A 19,701-nucleotide genomic window follows, 5' to 3' on the forward strand; every position below is an offset into this window, starting at 1 on the left:
TTGTATTTATTTAGGTAAATAAGTAAATTGGGATATGTTTTCTCCAGAAAACAAGGATTTATAAAAGATTTTCTGGGTTACAACTGAAGTTATACAAAAAACATCAAGAATTATTTAAAAACAAATGAATCAATGGAAAGTTGTGTGTACATTAAATAAATTGCAAATATTATAACTGTATATTTTGTCAGAGAACTTTATTACACCAATAATGCCATGGTTGTTGTTTACATGCTACGATAACTTGAAAAATCCAATAACAGTTAACTTCGTTGTATACTAACAAGATGTCAAAGTTTTAAAGTACCTGTATTAGTGGCTGTTAGTAGTAGAGTTCATACATAATGGATAAATGTGGATTAAAACTTGTACCAGTGACATAAAAAAATTTGTGTGTGTGTGTGTATACTAAAATCAAAGTATTTTGTAAAACTTGTTTACTTATACTAACAAGATGTCAAAGTTTTAAAGTACCTGTATTAGTGGCTGTTAGTAGTAGAGTTCATACATAATGGATAAATGTGGATTAAAACTTGTACCAGTGACATAAAAAAATTTTTGTGTGTGTATACTAAAATCAAAGTATTTTGTAAAACTGGTAACTCATATCCTCAGTTTTATATGTATAAAAGGCATTTTTGATAATCCAAAATCAATCTATTTCATGTACAAAGAATTGCTTTTAACTTTCTTAGACCATTAAATTAACTGCATGTGCCACATGTTGGAAATGGAATGCCCTCTATATCTGAAGAAAACCTTTTTATTGAGAAACCTCCACTACAACTGCAGTGTTTTGGAGGTTTAAAAACTGGAGTGAATGATGACTTGCATATGGTTCATTGGAAGTTCATACAAAACAATTATAAAATTAACATCAAGTTTATTTTTCAGTCAACTGTACACCATTCACCGGGTTCTATGCAGGAAAATGTCTCCTCATGTGGGCTGCAACAAGGTAACAAAAATTTCAACTTGGCCTACATGACAAACAGACAACAATCTGCACACTATTGCAAAAAGAAAGACCAAACAGCCACTTTTCTGCACTGCAAAGGGAGCTGCCACACTGTAGTATTTTGATGATGTCAGCAGTTTCTTTGTAAAGAAACTACTGACACCAAGCCACTTTCATCTTCATTTCATTTGTAGGTAACAGAGAGTTCCACACTAAAAATTGCCAGTTTTTGAAGATAGTCAGAGCAACTGACCTAAGCACACACTCTACACGCTATAGACAGTCACTGTTCCATTAAAAATAAATTCCTATTTTCCACTTTCATTAGAAGGGTCTGCAGTATCTTTCATTTTGTCAACATATTCAGCAAATGTGTCTCGAAAGCGTGACCATGATTTTTCTGGGATGGTTATGGCAGTTCTGAAATTGTTTTTTACCTAATACATAAAAAAAAATGAAATTTCAGTTCATACATACCCAATACTTACTTTTCAATATTTAAGAAAGTTGTTAGGACTGATTAAAACATTTTTTAAAATTAAATTATGAATCAGGTAATCTTTTCAACCTTTGAATAATTTAAAAACAGTAACCTGACATTTTGGACAACTTTTTTGCAGTGTTATTTTTAAGAATAAGTTATTGTACACAAACATTTATAGATAAATGCCACCACACCCTCATGTATTTGTCAATTTTATTGAACTAAAAAAAAGGCAGTTATTTCTCTTCAAATTGCATGTACATTGTATACAGTGGTACACCACAGCTGTTTAAAACTTACATTAAAACACACTGGCAAAATGTAAATCTTTGGCTAACTTGCTGTTTTGATCTTTTTTTACTTGTGTATTTATTAAAATTCTTATTACATATACATCCACACCTCAGCATAAACTGTAATTTTACTTTCACATCCAAATAAATGAAGTGAAAACATTCATATGGAGAATCATAAAGATGCAAGTCTTCTTTTGTATAAAGTGTAAACTAAATCCTCTCCAAAGTATGGCCACAAAATAGTACACACGTCTTACCAAAATGCATTATCCCTACAATTACAGAATTAAAATTACATGGTGACTTTTTCCATGCATCATTTTTATATATCATTATATTTAAATAACAAATGTAAGACAGAGTTCTGTGAATTATTCATTAAGTTTCACATTTTAAATGACAATCAAATCAATATTTATTTGTGTACTGCACATATATTCATAGTTTGAATGTTAAATTAAAATGTAAACAGGCTGTTCTTATAATAGAATTACTTGTAATTAAATCCTTTTTTTTACACTTGCCATTAAATAGACCTGTAATGCATGTGCAAAGTCTGACAGTTAATGGAGAAATTTTCTTTAATATTTTAAACAAATTCTCAGTATTATTGTCTGATGGTTTAAACTATTTCTAGTTGAAATTCAATCTCAAATTTGTTTGTTTTTTGTTCATTAGGTACATAAGCAGAAATTTACAAAAGTGGGGTACTACTTTCAGAGGAATAAGGATATGAATGGCAAAGCCATGGTTGGATGAGTCCAGGGACCATATTCCCTTGGACAAGTTTGTAATTTTCACATTAAATAGTAGATGTTGATGATATACAAAGTTGTTTTACACCCTTTGAATATGTTTTATACAATATTGGTGCAATTTAGGGGTGTGTGTGTGCAAAAAACATGGTTAAGCACCGATTTGGCCTAAAAGAGTGACACCAAGTTCAAGATCAGGAGAAAGTTAAAAAAATATTAAGCATAATAATTTTCATGTTTTTTTCTCTAGCAAGCATCAAAAACTACAAAAGCACCATGCTTTTATTGATCATTAATTATTTATATTTATTTACAACTTGCAATGGATTGTTGAAAATTTTCGTATGTGCAATGTTTCGACCATTAGTGCACATTGCACGTATTCCAAAATCCAAAAATTTTCAACTATCTATTGCAAGTGGTAAATAAGTTTTACTATTACAGTAAAAAAAAACTTATCCTTGTTTAATACTATTATATGGTTTATAAGACTACTTCACTGGATACAGTACATGCCATAACAAACATATGCAGCTTCAAATATTTTAAAACTGTGTACACAAAATTAAGTTTCCTAAACAACAATTTAATGAAATTACAGGTTTTACTTCTTTGCTTAATCGTTTCTCAATATTATGTTTGTAGTTTTTATGGAAGTAAAAATGACATTTGCTACTAATCTACTTAGTGCAGAAAGAACAGTAAACAGTACTACGATAACATTATCTGTTATACATTCAGAAGGTATTAGAATATGCATGAAATACAAATACTTTTATTTCACAAAACATTGCAACTTTTCCATTTTGAGGCATACTAATGGTGCCACAAACCTGAGTTGTTAATCTCCATTACACCACAAACTGCACTATATCTAATCTAGTTATCATTCTTTTCAACTAATAAAATGGTTCATTCAATAATTTATGGATGACCTGTATAAATCTCAACATGAAACACTGAAAAACCATCTGAACAACATAAAAAAAAAGTACTTTGATACTATATGTTAAGCAAAACATAAACCAATTTCTTCAGCATTATATAAAGCAACATTTGATTATATTGCTTATAATAAACAGTTAATCTGATTAAACTTGATGTGGCTTTTAAGCACAAATCTCAGCTTGTCATGTTATGGGATTTCTTTATCTGAGCTAATATATTTTTTATTATGGATTGTTTTGATATCATCTCTGATTTCAAAGCAAATTTATTAATGAGGGTGTTGGTAATCTAAGAAAAAAGTTATGTAAAAGTCTTTCCAATTATTAAGAAAACATACAACATTTAGAAAAACAAAACGTTTTACAAATGTTATATTTTTCAAATCTTCAAGGAAAATATAATCTGAACCATACAACTTCTGAAAGTTTCTTATATAACAAAAATAAAGTTTTACCTCTGAAACACGCATGTAAACACCTCTGCTATTTTGGCCAATATCAAAATAGAAGTTTTTGTTCTCTACCCTCATATGATGAGCCTCTGGTAGGTTCCCTTTAAACCCTAAAAAGAGAGAGTAATTCTAATAAATGGCAAATGTTTTAAGAGATAAACATGCCTAGCTCCACGTGCAATTTTTAATATATCAATATAATTATGAAACTCTTGACATATTAGTAAATCACTGTCTGTGCAAGTTTGAAATTATAATTTTTCACGCTGTGGAATTATATACAACATGACTGAAAATCCACTAAACACATTCAAGTGTTTACAGAAGCATTTATTACAAATGAATTATTCTTCTAATGCCTTAAACACACATTAAATTACAGAGGAAAATCTAGGGTTAAATTTTTTTTGAATATACTTCGTCAACTATTTAAATTTACATTGGGACCGTGTGTTGAATAGTTCACATTCATTTTCAAAAAACAATAATCAATACTGGTCCCAAGAACTAAAAAGAAATCCATATCAAATATTTCTAATAAACTTTAACAAAATTTCCCTAAATTATTAAATAAACAATAGAAATTGTAAAGCTTAAACATCCTAAACAGTTGTATGTCACTTTGATTAACTAACACAAAACTGTATTAAACTGAATTATACCTATTTGTATATATTTAGAAGATACATAGGAAGTAATACATATCATTATCTTTATAAAGTTATGTGTTGCAAAGTTAATACCTACACAAATAGTTTAATACTTTTCCTATTTTAAAGATATAGCCAGGTGACCAATGGCCAGTTAACACCATAACTTTGACTATATTCACGTGGTACTGCTGTTTAAAGCCAATCACTACCTGTTTATTCTGACACTATAAATATTACGTGACATACATCTCTGATAAACTGTGAAAATATGAAGAAGATATAGATAGACTTATGGTTGGGCTAAATCTTTCTGCTATACATTCAGATTTTCTTAAATCTGGACTTTTGCAACTAGATACAATACAATCTTTTTTTTAATAATCTAAAAATTATTTTGATAGAAAAACCAAAATGATTTCTGTTTAATAAATTTAATTTTCTGAAGTAATAAGATATATAAACAACTGGGTAATGACTAGTTTCTGTGGTTTGAGAAGAAATCTGTGCTTTTTATAATCTATGGCTTATTCAAGAAAGGAATTAAATTCCACTTATACAGCTTATCAGGCTTTTCAATATTCAGTTTCTTTAGAACTTAATATTAACTATAATAAAATCAGCATTCCCTTAATGCATAAAATCAAAAGTTATGTGGAATCTTACACTGCAAAAAAAGTGTATGTATGATTAATTTCAGTATCATTTATTCTTAAATTATTTACATCAATATTAAATCACAACAAATGCCAGTTCTTCAAAGAGTGGTAAATAATCACATTTTTCTCAGTTCTAAGTATTGGTTAGATTGAGGAACTACTTATCTGTGTTGATATCCTAGAGAAACATCACAATGTTTCAAAAGTAAAGTAAAATTAAACTGTAGTGATAAAAAAAAAAGATTCACAAAATATTTATTTAGAAAATGTATATAGCTACTGAATAATGAATTATATACACATACATACATTTTAACTGTTCATACCTTTAGCAGCCACTTTGAAAATTAAATTAACAAACTGATGCATTGAAAAATTTTTTGATTGCAATAATCTGCTTCATATCCCAGCAAAATACATAATAGTAGAGAAGAATCGGATATAGCAAAATTTAATTTCAACTAAATATCATTCCTAAAGAAAGCAGAGATTCCAATACCCTTACACCTTTTGCTTCAATGTATATCAAATAATAACTTGCACTGAATCAACTACTTTGATTAGAACATTTTTTGGTTTTGTTAAGGAAACATATAACATGTTTCAATGAGCACTGTTCTATTATGTTGTTCTAATGTCATATCTTTTTTGGTTGCTGCAAGTTTAAACACAAGATTTGTAGCCTGTGCTGCACAAGTAGTTCATACTGAGAATATTATTAATACTTATTTTTATGTATATTTTCAAATGTATTTTTAATTTATTTCTTTATTAATATTAATTTATTTAGAATGTTCTAGATATGATGACAGTGAAAAGTAAATTGAATAAAAGTATCTTTTTCGCAGCTTGAAAATCATCTTTCAATTTTTTTTGGCATATGAAAAGTTTTTGAAGTTCACAATCAATGTTTTAGGCCAAATGTTTTAAACAGAACGATTTTTGTTCTAAAAACTTTCATTAGTATACTAAAAGCATGCAAAATTTCATGATAATATATTCAGAGTTTCAGTGTAGGGTTCTTTGGTTACCAGAAACTGGTTTTTGTGCACCTTGTCCCAACTGCCTTTCATTTCATACTCAAGTCATTTTGTACTAATGATTATGTAAAACCAAGAAAAGTTTCTCTTTTGGCAGCCCCCCACCAATCTTTTGAGTTGTGGCATGTTTAATATCAGTCACCAACAGAAAACACAATTTTATTTAAGATTTTATTAAAATTATACTAAGCACATGAACAATGAAAAACTCATACACTTAATCAGGCTTTAATTATTAACTTGCAATTACCAAATGTTATTCCATCATCTGTACCAAATTCTTCTAACAGGTCTGTGAGGGCATCACGAAATTCTATCATTCCTTGTGCAGGTATAGCAATCTGGGAACGTGGCCCTCCTTGTGTAATTGTCTGAGAAATCTATTATGATTAACAAAAACAGTTAAATTAAAAAAAAACATACACAAAAGTCATGATTTCAAATATTTCTGTTTTCACAAAGCATAATGTAGTGGTTAAAAAGGATGACTTTTACATTAGTGGTAATTAGTTTCTATTCATAAAGCTTTTCATGGAAGTGCTATTAGCTTTAAAAAAAAAGGACTTACAAACACTGAAAATGTTTTTCAATAATTTCCTCTCACAGTTAACAGTGCTTGAAGAAGCAAAAAAAAAGAGGTTGGTAATAAATTCATTGCTATTAAAAACACCACTTCTTTATTATGTAATCACTGTGCTTAATTTATGCATGTTCTAGTTAATATTTCTTGAAGAAATAAAATATATAAAAAAACATGTTGATAATACAATAATTTCTATTAAAAAAGAAATCACTTCTTTCACCCTATCGCCATGGGTATCCTTTACTGTGCATGATACAAAGTTTTAGTGTCTTACATTCAAAATTTCATTAAACTACTTTGTATTTACGTTATACCTATCAGTATAGCATAAAATCTTAGCTAATAATCCATATTCTATTGGTATATAAGTTCCAAGTTCTTAATTCTGTAAGGCAATATTTAAAAAAAAATCCTGAATTTCCCCTGGTGTGATATATTTTCTCTAGGTATCTTCTCCTCTCTCTTTTATCCATCACCCCTCCAAAATGTACAAAATTAAACACAAGTTATTCACTATAAAATCATCATTGTTCTGACATTTTGTTTGGTTACAGAGCTTTCAAATAGAAGATCAGACCACTCCTGACACACCAACCTGTCACATCCTCTCTTTCAAGATTTGTTAATAGTTCTCTGTTACGTTTAATTATATATTACCTATAACCAATAGAAACTCAAGGTTCATCTATCAAATGACATACTGTATAACATTGTGTTCTGAACAGATAAGTGTCAATTTCACTCAGAGTACAAGCTTCATTCCCATAAGAAATTTAATGACTAGATTGGATGAATTTGTAACGGCTCTTGTCGCATAGTTAAAACGCCAGAAAAATATTGAGAGTTAGGAGAAATTGTCTACTTTTTGCATGTTGTTGGTCTATGTTCTTTGGTGTATTATTTAATTAAACAAAAATTATTTAGTGCATTACAACCATTATTATAAAAAAATGTAGGGTTAACTTTTATTGACAATTGACAGCAAGAAAAAAAAAAAATTGGGATTATTTCTTGTTTTTCACATTTATACTTTATTTATTATTATAAAAGTAATTAAAATACAAAAATAGGGATCTTTTTAGGTTAGTTAAGATTAAATTAGGTAAAATAAATAATAATAATATAATAAAAATGTTTTATGAAGCACGCATGTGAGCAGCTCGTGGGTAAGGTGATTCAATATCATGACATGAACTTCATGTCCCCCCCCCCCCGAGTGATTTACAACTTATAATGGCACAAATATTAGTTAGACATGGTTCAAAGGGCAATAAAACCTAATTATAAATAGATGTATACTGTTACAAGCTTAAAACTACTTGGGATAAACGAATGTAGTTTCATGTTACAATTTGAAGTCATTCTAGAAAGAAAAAAATGGTAATTTAGATTTATTTTGTTGTTGTTGTGGTTACGAGGTCAGTCAAATTGACAGATCCCATATAGAGATAGGGTAGAGAAAATAACAGATAAAATATAAAGTTTTACTGAAAAAAAATGTTTGAAATGTATTTAGGAGGTTTAGGGATTACACAAAGGAAATTTGAGATTTTTGAGATGAATATTTTTAATCTTAAAATGAAAATTACTTTGCTCACGGATTATTCAAAACAAATACACAATATATTCATGGACAAATTTTTATTTTAGTCTATTAGAAATACTTCACAAAACAAATATGATTTTTTGTATATGAAAGACTTATAATGTTAACTGAAAGACTGACAAATTGAAGATATAAACACTATATTTGAAGTTAGGAGTATTAAATCTAAAAAGACTTTAAACAAGTACAAAGAGGTCACATGGTCAGTCAAATTGACCAAGCCAGTGTTGAGAGAGTTAATGTTAAGCACAAAGTTAAACAAGTGGCTATCTGTGCCCACTTTTTTAGCATTACAACACCTCAGACTTATCTTTGAGCCACCATTCAGTAGGTGTTGTTGACTAGTAGAAGCTGATAAATAACTGAATAATTATCTGTAAAGCAAAAATATTAGTAATAATGCTCTCCATGACAGCTTTTTTTTCTATGGTAATGATATGATTACACCTTTACTATTTTATATACATTTGTTATTCCTTATGACTTAAAAAAACGTACTTAACTGTCAGAAATAAAATAATAGAACTGACAGATAATCTGAGTGACAATATAGCTAATGAAAATAACTTTTAAATCAACAAGATATACTGAAGCCTAACTATTTGATTTAATAAGTTTTTGTAAAGTGGACAAAAATGCAGGTTAATAATTTTTCTGAGAAGAAAGGTTTACTTTCTCAGTCAGATTGTTAAAATAAATTTTATACTCACTCGTAAAAACCTCCCTCGAGAGTTCTCTTTTAGGTCAAGATAATATCGCCTATTTTCTTTAACCATTAATTCACTTTTTAATTTCCCATCTTCTGGTAAGTTGTCAGGATTAGGAGGACCTGTAATGTTAATAAATAAGCTTCCTAAGAGAGTTAATCATTGCCAAGAGGTTGAATATTCAGTTGCTGCTACAACAGAAATAAAAGATATTTGAATTCATTAATCATAAAAGCATATTCAAATTTAACATTTTTGGAATTTAAATGAATTTCAATCAGATAATTACCCCTGAAATACTAAAATCCTTTCCCTGTTGAGTTTAACCTAATGTTGTCAAACTATGTAACTTTAGATTCTGAATATCTTTGACACAATACAGAGCATCTGTCAACTTACTCAGAGTTCTTCAATCTTTCATGTAAGTTATTGTGCAAGTGTCTGAATAGCATACATAAGACTTAATCTATTTGTTTGCTTCACTCTCCAAGACAGTACTGATATGCTGTAAATTCAGCAAACTAAGCTACTGCAGAAGGAGAAGCAAATAGATTAGGCCTCTATATGCCACTCACAAGTTTTCTTTATTAAAATTACACATTTTGGTGAAGAAAAGAAAAATTCACAGATAAATGAAAGATGTTATTAAGCAGTGTGAATAAAATCCAGTCATTGGAATGGATTCATGGGGGAATCAAGTGAAGTAAACCAGTCTTATAAAAGACTGGACCAAAGTGTTTGTTTGTTTGTTTATAGTTAAGCACAAAGCTACACAAAGCGCTAACTATGCTCTGCTCACCACGGGTATCGAAACCCAGTTTCTAGCGGTATAAGTCCACAGACATATTGCTGTGCCACTGGGAGACAGACCAAAGTGATGACATTAAAAAAGAAAGACAATCTTTTCAGCAGAGTATTTCAATGTCCTAGACACCCCTAAAATAAGATATAAAAGAGGGGTCAGGAAGTATATATGTGTATGTACTTGTGGAATAGAGCCATGCACATTCTTAGGTGATGGCATAACAGGAATGCAGGATCCGAACACAATGCTTTGTCCTGTACCTGTTGTGCTAAGTTCTCAGAGAAGGAGACCAGTAATAACTAATGATTAAACATACTTCTTTGGCTATGGCTCACTTCATCCTTATCTAAAAAGGCTGGCTAAGTCATGAAGACAGATAGCCAAGAAGTGAACGTTGGCCCCAACTGGGTCCTGACTTCTATGGAAATGTTTAATAGAGAGTGACATTTTCTAACTCTCACAAGTGTTTCAGAGGATATTCTACATTATATTAGTGGCTGATGGCACTTCTGTAATGTGTGAAAAGATATTTCAACTCATGCAAAATGGTATTCCCTGAAAAGTCTGAAGATTTTGCTAAATTCAGTGAACCACAAAGAGAAGCTGAAAATAATGGAAATATTTACATTTTCTTTGTGTACTTCTACTGGTATTCAACTAAATTATTTAGTTTCAAAGCAAATCATTCTATGCTGAAAAAAAAAAAATCTTCTGTTGAATTCTATGTGACATAAATACAGGGAATTATTCAAAATTTACAATTAGGTCAAAACCAAACTAGACCTGAGGACTTAAAACTGTTTATAAACAGCTTATATGTATCTTTCATACTTTTTTTGATTTTCCAAATAGAACTAATGCTCAAAATCTTACAACTTTGAATGAAATTTGCTGAAAAGGAAAAGATTTTGAGAATTTATTTTTAAGAATTCAAGTTTGTGCAAAATTCTTGGCTGGAAGAATTTCCAAAGAAACATTTAAAAGTGGTTTATGAATACTGTAGCACTTTACAGAAGTAATTACAAGACCAAACAGACTTTAAGTAGAAGTTTGAAAACTATGTAGTACTACCTTCATTACATAATCATACTTTTTTTTACTTACCTAAAGAAGCATATATTTCACTAAAAGCTGTAAGGTGGTCTCTTAGTTCTAAAGCAGAAGACATGGCTAATAATAGCCGACTTTTCCTTCCTGATGGCCCTACCTGGAAAATAAAAAATGTATAATATGAAATTCACAATACATAGTTTGATATTATAAACTAACACAAAAAGGTGAATTAATGAATAACTTTACTAATGCAGTACATTATTAACACTATTAAATTTGACTTTTTTACGAAATATTACAAAAATTATTAAACAAATTCATTTATCAGTAACATGTTTTACTTTTGTATGCACAAGTCCATTTCATTTCAGTATATTCTAAAGCATACAATCCTGCTTTATGTTAAACAGATCTTATTAAACTTAGGTGAACTGAAAATTGGATTTCAGTATATTAAGCAAATATTAGTTTTCTAAGCAATCATTCTTAATCTTCAGTTGTTTAAATGTTTTTTGTTTTTTTATCATTTTACTAAATAATTAGCCATTTGCAACCTTAATGTTTCAAAGGAACTTGACATTTATTTAAAATTTTTGTTAATACAAAGCACTGTTTCTTATTAATACATATTTATCAATTTATTATATTTTTATTAGAAAAACTGTGTAATAGGCCTAGGTTTTTGTTTGTTCATTCTAGTAAAACTACACTCATATCAGCATATCACCCTGAGGTTCTGCAATATATGAAAACAACTGGTTTCTTTTTGTATAATAAATGTATTGCTGGCTACACATACACTATACATACTGATGGATGTGGTTGACAGGAATCTAACAACAGACTGCTGCTTTAAAGTGGTAGAGACAAGCAGAAAGTAATTTAAATGGTGTAAGCATCTTTATCCATATTTGTTTGACAAATATAACTAATGTCACAGGTACCTGCAGATATTTTACTGTAGAAGACCCAGAATGAATTGTGTTTCAAGTTGTGATTCTAATAGTGATGAGTCATTTATGTTACTTGCATTGTTTCTATCTTCAACCACATTTTATTGTGAAATTACTAGTCAATGCTTTCACAATAAAACATTGTTCTACTGCTTAGTTCTGCTGTTCTTTGAAAATGATACTTAAAAGATACGATCCAATTAAAATAGTTTATGTGAAATTTGGATTTGCTTTGTATTCCAAAATAATCTAGTTTCAAGCCATTCTCTCAAGGATACTTTCATCAGTTAGCAATGACGAGTAGCCATAGTTGGAGTAACTTCTGGAAGTATTGAGTCTATGAATGTACATTTTTTTTGTACTTTTCTTCAAACATTGGAGACATTTTTAAACAATGCTCAAATAGGGACTACTGATCATTGTTCAAGTTGGTGATATTGTTGTCATTGGTACATTGCATCTTTTTTGTGCTCCAAAATCCTTTCAAGAAGACACTACGTTTAATTCCTTCTTGTATATACATCTCATATCAGTTATCTCTGAGGCACATTTAAATCATTTTGATTAGCCATAAATTTGGAACATGCTGGAGATAAGTGGTTAAAATATGAACAATCTTTCTACTGACTGTTACCAATATAGTATTATTACAGTTCTATGGGATATTAAAGCATACATGATAATTTATAATACATGGAGGAAACATGGTTCACTTCACAATCCAGCTCATTAGAATTTTTCACAATATTTGCTTGATAACCTCTTATTATAGGATTAATATTGTTTTTATTTCCCATATATTCATCAGATGTTCCAGCATTTTATCTGATGCACCACCAGTACAACTTCCAGGAAGATGCTTGACATTAAGAGCAGCATGTTATAAATCCATATATTCTGTAAAACTGTTGTTGATCACACCCGGATGTATAATCTTAGAGAAAGTACACTGACATTCAAAATCTGACCAGAAATTGCAGTCTTGTATTCTGCATGTATATATATACTTGGGAAGCGTTTTCCTAGGAAAATACGTTTTGCTTTACAATTAATATTGTGGTTGTGTTTCATCAAGAAAACAAACCCCTCTTCAGTTACAACTGAAAACTGATTTTATTCATGAAATCATTAACTCCAGCATTATCATTAATGCCTGAAAGTTCTTTCTTTTGGTAACATTCCTGAATGATTTATTGTAAGGTTAACACCCCCGGAACTTGATGCCACACACTCACTTTCAGTACGAAATCCAGTAGTCTTGGAAGTTTATTGCAAATTCTCATATACTTATTTTAAAGGCGATTGTCTACTGGAATAGTAATATGCTTTAGAATTCACATTCATTTTAAAATCAGGGTTCTTTTTGCACTTTAAATCAGTGAACACACAGGTTACCACTTAATCCTCTTTTCCCTATTACTGATAGCAATCATCATTTAAGTTAAAGTCTCAGAGACCAGTATGTTCACTGCAAGTGACAGGTTTATATGTCTTGTTTACTGACTATTATTAGAACTATACCTGCTGACATTACCAATAACTTGTGATCACAGCCAGCTACATGTACATTCACAGACCAGAACTAAAAATTAACCCATTAAATAACTAGAGGGTCACTCAGTACAGCACATACCTACACCAAGAAGCATTGATTATATTCGGTCCTCAAAAAATATGAAAATGTGTCCATTTGTCTGTTGTTATCAACACACATGGAACATTTTTGGGAGGACAATGAGGAATAATGTTCTACATGTGTCCACCCAGTTTCATCCGAGTTATATATTAAAAATAACGTGAAAAATCAGTCCCCATGTTAACAGATAGGGATTTTTTTTTCATGAACTTTCTATGACCTTTACCCTTCAAAAACTAATCACTCCTAAGTTGGGTCATAATCCAAATGTATACCAAACTTTTGTCCAAATCCATTCAGACATTTCTGAGAAATCTTGGTGACAAACATACACACACAGGTGTGAAAACATAACCTCCTTCACCTTTAGTGGAGGAGGTAATGAAAGAAGTTTATTAATATACTTGTTTAACTAGGAGTATGCAGTGTCATAAAACAAAACTTATGATTAAAAATTATTGTTTCATGAGTTGGATACTCTTGTTGTTAATATTTTTGGCCATGATGTTACAACTTGCATATATTGCAGGGTATACTACATGTTTATATTTAAAGAAGAATTGGACATGTCAGAGCTTACTATTTACAAAATTTTTCTTTTCTCTGTAGAAAAGAATTATTGGCAATTTTAGACACTAGACAGGACAAACTATAATATGAATATTCACCTAAGATTATTATACAAGTCTTTGTTGAGATCACTTGTTGAATCTTGCCTAGCCTGTACTTCACCTTGTTCCAGAATTCTGTATTTACTTACACGTCCTACAGTTTCCAATGTCCTCTAAAACTAAGAAAGCTATAATATATAAACTACTTTGCTAAAAGACTTGGCCAGATATTTGGTATGTGGATGAAACACTGGTTGTTACATCTTGACTAAAATTGATTTAGATCCAACTTAAATAGATTCAGAGAGGCTTCTAGTTCCTCACAAGTTTTTGACTATGAAGTTTTATTTATAATTTATATTCTAAAAATTTGGGGGTCGATGACAACTTTAGAGGTTCATCAAAGGGTTGACAACTCAAAAAGGTTTGGGAAACCTTGAGTTACACAAACAGTAATACCGTAATCTTCTTACCTCTGCTACTTTAATAAACCGACCCCTCTTGTTCTGTTTTACATCAAGATAAAACCTTTTAGACTGTATGTGAAGCACTTTAGTCGCTAACTCCTGTTCTGGTGCTGGAAGTAGCTGTCCTATAAAAGAAACCAAAGAAGAAAAATCATTTTTAAACTATTATTTCAATATGTATATATGTAAATTATTAATCCAGCTTATGAAGAACTTATAATATGTAAATATTCTATACTTATATGCATAGAATGCTGATTTATAAAACATTAATTAATTTGTATTTTTTAAATTAATTGATTACCACAAAACATTTGCAGTTTGTTCCTTCTACTGCACTTAAATCCTAAAGTGTAAAACTATGGATAAAAGTGTACAAGTTTGATAGAAGTTTCAAGTGTGTTTCTTTTATAGATATAGGGAAAATCAAATGTTATAAGTGGAGTGAAATGATATATGGTCGATATTTAGGGAACTGAAATTCAGCAAATTTTATCTTGTAAAGTCACTGTTTTATAACCTGTCTATTTGAAAATAAGTTATTTTTTCATGTTTTGCTATTATACAGTACTTAACACAATTTACATTTGACATATTTATCAAGCATCAAAGTAAAACAATGAACACACACCGTAGGTTGATATTAAATCACTACATACACATTGACCATTGATTGCTGTGGAAAGCTCAATAACAAGATTATTAATTACATTTTCACTCACTATTCTGCAAATTTTACACAATTTTGTAACTTTCTTTAAGACTGGAAACCTATTCGAGCATGGAAACTTCAAGTGCTCTCTCCTTGAACTGATGGCTAAACCCATTACTATACACAACTGTCTAACTTGTGGATTCAAAACCATCACAAAGGTCCATCAAGAAAAACCATGTGTTTATGAACTAATCAAGGCATATCTTCTTCTGACAAAAACATTGTGAATGATACAGAAACTCTGAAGAAATGCAGAAAGCTCCTAGACAGTGATAAAGTCACATCATGCAGCGTGAATTTTTACTAGGTGTGCATATCTTCTCATAATAGTCGATACGATACGTATCTAGATACAGAAGTTTTACCGACAGTTTATTACAAAGTTTGACAGTCTTGTCTGTAATTTGTTATCTATATTACTAACATTGTCTTATTTAAGTACTTCACACATTACTGTGCTTTTTCAAATTCTCAGGTTTGATCAACTGAATGGCAGTTGGCAAGAGAAGTAAAATAATAAAAAAGTTAATATCTGTTTATCTATTTTGTTATTGTTAATTTGTTATGTTACTTTGCATGTAATGTTTTTGATAAAAGAAATGAAGACAACATGTAATACTCAATACTCATCTTCCTTTATTGAATCATTAATTTTTAGCAAAAATACTTTATTAGAAATTTTGATTTTGTTTTGTACAAAAGACTTATAATGTTTACTGAAAGCTTGCCAAATTTTGTTAAGATGAATAAATCATATTGGATTTTGTATCAATACAATCATATCACAGCTTTACAATAAAATACTCGTATCATATCGCTGTATCGCCACAACTTTAATTTTTTCAACCCTGAGTATGTCTACTACTCAGAATATACATTAGCAGCAATAAAATTGAAGGAATTCATGTCACAAAGTTTTTAACTTAGTAAAATAGTTGTATTAGCATTCAAATACATAAATAACGTAGAAACTCTATTATATTATTTGGACTGTAAACATAGAAAAGTTGTTTTCATTATTTTCAGTCATATTTGATTTAAAGTGGCTAACATGTGCCAAAAATCACCCAAAATTTCCAGAATTCCACTTGCCTTGTACACAGAGCCATATTCTTTGTGATGTACAAAAGCTAGAAATGCCTCTTAAATTCATGGTGTGCTGTAATTTAGGCTGGTAAGGTAATAGAAATATGATGTAGTATGGACTACACAATATTTTAGCCCCACCCTTAGTTAATATGTAAAATATTAATTAATTTTTTATTCTTCATTGTTCTCTTTTTTGATACAATAAGATGCTCAAGTAAATTACTCAGCTCTCCATTTCACTAGAGTGCATTCATTATTGGTTATCAGTGTTCTCTTACACAAGAAGGATAAAGTGTAACATTGTTTCTCTCTTGGCAAATTGGATAATAGCCAAATTTTCTGTGAGTAAGAAAAATACCAAAAATTAGAATTGAAGGTAAAATTTTGGTGCTGTGGCCAAGGGATATCATTGTTGCCAAGTTGTTGTAGTATCCATGGGTAATAACTAGAGGTATTCATATTTTCAGCACATAATAAACTGGGAATGCACGAGTTACTTACTGAACATGGAGCCATGTGCAAGCCTGGCTTTGTTTATAGTTAATATTTAGTATTAAAAGCCAGGTTTACCATGTGTTAGCAGATTTTTTTTAAACTTCCTCATTTTATACAATATTTCAACATTTAAACTTGTTAGACATTTGTAGTTAAAATTTAATATTGCCATTTAATGCAAGTTGGAAATTTAGGACACTGGCTTTTGTGGGAGTTAGGGGTCATTTGGCTGAACTTAATGTTTAAGCATTTAGTTTTTCTGTTTGATGTTTACCTTGTTGGGGTGATTTTTCATTTTGATTTTAGCTTGCTTTATTTTTACTTACAGGTGGGAGCACATTGACAAAATAAGAGAAATTAATAAAGGTTTCATTATACATCTCTTATGAGTTCTACATATTCATGAAACACACTTGATTAGGTTTTGTATTGTGTTTTTGTGTTCAATAATGACTGTTGTATCCTGTTTATTTTCAGTTCAACCAACTTGTTTACAATTCAGGAAGAAGCATGGCACATAGCTCAACATCCTTGAGCCATCAGTTAACTGGCACTAATTGACTATGTTGAGGTAAATCTGTGAGTAAGAAAATACCAAATATTAGAAGAGAAAGTAAAATTTTGGTGCTGCGACCAAGGGATATCATTGTTGTCAAGTTGTTGCAGTATCCATGGAAAATGGCCAGGCTTTTACCAAAACTCCAGTGAGTATTGCTAAGTCAACATTCAAGTAAGAATGGCATTTTCTACAGAAAGAATGGTGTACAAGGTGGAATAGACCGAATTAGAAGCCGTGGCAGATAGGGTGGCCAGATCTGGGGAAGCATTCTCCTAGATTTTGGACTATAGGCATTGCTGCAAGTCTCTGGCAACTATCACACTGCAATCATGAGCCCAAGAAAAAGAGTAAATGTCAACTTGTGCACTCAGAAAGGTGGATAAGTTTCTCTCACTTGAGGTTGAGCCTTGGAAATGGAACCTGGACAACTGATGATTATCTGATTGACAGGGAGACTAGGTTGTATGAGGCCCATTGCGTGGTTTCAACCAGACCCCTTAGATATTTGCAAACCAGAAAAGCAGCACCCTGAGGAGAAGTGCTGGTGGTGGATGAGGTCCACCAAGAACAGTTATATAACCAGGTGAAATTATGAGCTTGTGCAAAAAATCGATGATCAGTGGGGCAGTAACAAGCTTTTTGGTGAATTGCTCAGCCTTGCTAGTAGTCAAGAGCAAGGTGACATTGGTGAACTAGTTCAAGCAGGTGAGACAGTTGGCACAGAAACTTAATATGAAGAAACAACTAGTAGAGCCGAGTCCCTTAAATGATATAATCAATTACCTATTAGTGGTAGTTCCATCAATTAGTGTCACATAAACTAATTAATAAAAAATAAGATTAAATTGAACAATGTCACAAAAAATAATGAGCTAGGAGAAATTATGGTTAAATCAACTGCTATGAAAATAACTAGTTGAAATTAGGGTTTAAGTTGTTACTGTTTTTGATTACTCCACCTTTCCAAGTAATCAAAATATTGCCATTTTGTTGTTAAGCACACAGATATATAATGGGCTACATGTCCTCTGATCACTTGGGGAATCAAAACTTGATTTTAGCATTATATGGTGTGTTACTTTTTACTTCACATCTGCTGAGTTTTAGGCCAAAATGCCCTGGTGATTCATGGGAGGGGGGCTAATGATGAGAGTCGTGTTCTCACTGCCATTAAGCTTGCTCCCCCCCTCCCATCATCCTTTTTTAAATGACAAAACTATCAAGGCTATCTGCCATTGTTACATCACTAATTTTGAACTGCTGACAAGAGAGAAGACAATGCCCACCACCAACTTTCTGGATACTTAGGTGTTTAATAAAGTGCAAGTTTACTGTTTTTTTACATTGCACAATTGTATTACTGCATTCTTTTATGTTTATAAGCAGACAAGGATCTAGAGGGATTCTAGAGTCTGGACACAACCCTTTAATCTTTTTTTCAGAAATTAATAACTGAATTTTTTAATATTCTATAAACAGGTGTGGATCTATGGGAAGATCCATACCCCCCCCTTCATTTTTTAAAGAAACTATTAGAAAAACAGCCAGGTATCTTTACATTATTATATAGTATCAGAAAAATTTGATGTTAGTGATTAAATTTAACTGGCTAATTAATTCCCATAAAAGTTTTTTTGAAGTTTTCTGAAACCAACATAGAGTACAGCTATCCAGACAATGCCTCAGCCAATAACTGATTATTTCAAAACTGAGACAACAATATGAACACGAATTAACTGCTACCAAGGTAAATTTTTGTACCTTGGCTTTTTCAGAAACTAACATTCTTTCTAGGCTTTAGAGATTTGTTTTCATCATAGGTATTATTGTTTAGGACACCTGAAGCTCTTATAACACACACGTTATAAAATCAATTTTTCACTGTTTACAAGTTTGAGCTCTGAGGAAGATTTCTTATAAATTTTATTTATTGATGATCTATTCAAGAACTAGTGCCATAATTTTTTCCTGAAATGCAATAAATATCTACTAGTAATTTTAATGAAAAAATGTGAATTGTATTTTACTTTTTATTTTGATATTGTTACATATCTGCTTGTTTCCGGTAGAATTTATTTTCGAGAATCTTCAGCGATACAAGTCCTTTCTTGATTAAACCAGTTTATTCTTCCTCGATACAAACTTTTAGTACACAGTAGTTCCACAATCAGTATGTTTCTC

At 30.6% G+C, this 19,701-nt stretch overlaps 1 protein-coding gene across 1 annotated transcript in view; it reads right to left on the reverse strand.

The window, feature by feature from the left end:
• Positions 1–180: 180 nt before the first annotated feature.
• Positions 181–19,701, reverse strand: part of LOC106468682 (transcriptional activator protein Pur-beta-like) — a 22,356-nt gene continuing 2,835 nt past the window's right edge. The window contains exons 2-7 of the mRNA XM_013929121.2: positions 14,669–14,787; positions 11,047–11,149; positions 9,141–9,259; positions 6,492–6,621; positions 3,896–4,002; positions 181–1,395 (exon numbers count right to left, since the gene is read on the reverse strand). Of these exons, the coding sequence (XP_013784575.1) occupies positions 1,267–1,395; positions 3,896–4,002; positions 6,492–6,621; positions 9,141–9,259; positions 11,047–11,149; positions 14,669–14,787 (707 nt within the window). The 3' untranslated portion in view covers positions 181–1,266. The remainder of the gene's footprint in view (positions 1,396–3,895; positions 4,003–6,491; positions 6,622–9,140; positions 9,260–11,046; positions 11,150–14,668; positions 14,788–19,701) is intronic.

The sequence above is a fragment of the Limulus polyphemus genome, unplaced genomic scaffold (assembly GCF_000517525.1).
Source record: "Limulus polyphemus unplaced genomic scaffold, Limulus_polyphemus-2.1.2 Scaffold3111, whole genome shotgun sequence".
Lineage (NCBI taxonomy): Eukaryota > Metazoa > Arthropoda > Merostomata > Xiphosura > Limulidae > Limulus > Limulus polyphemus.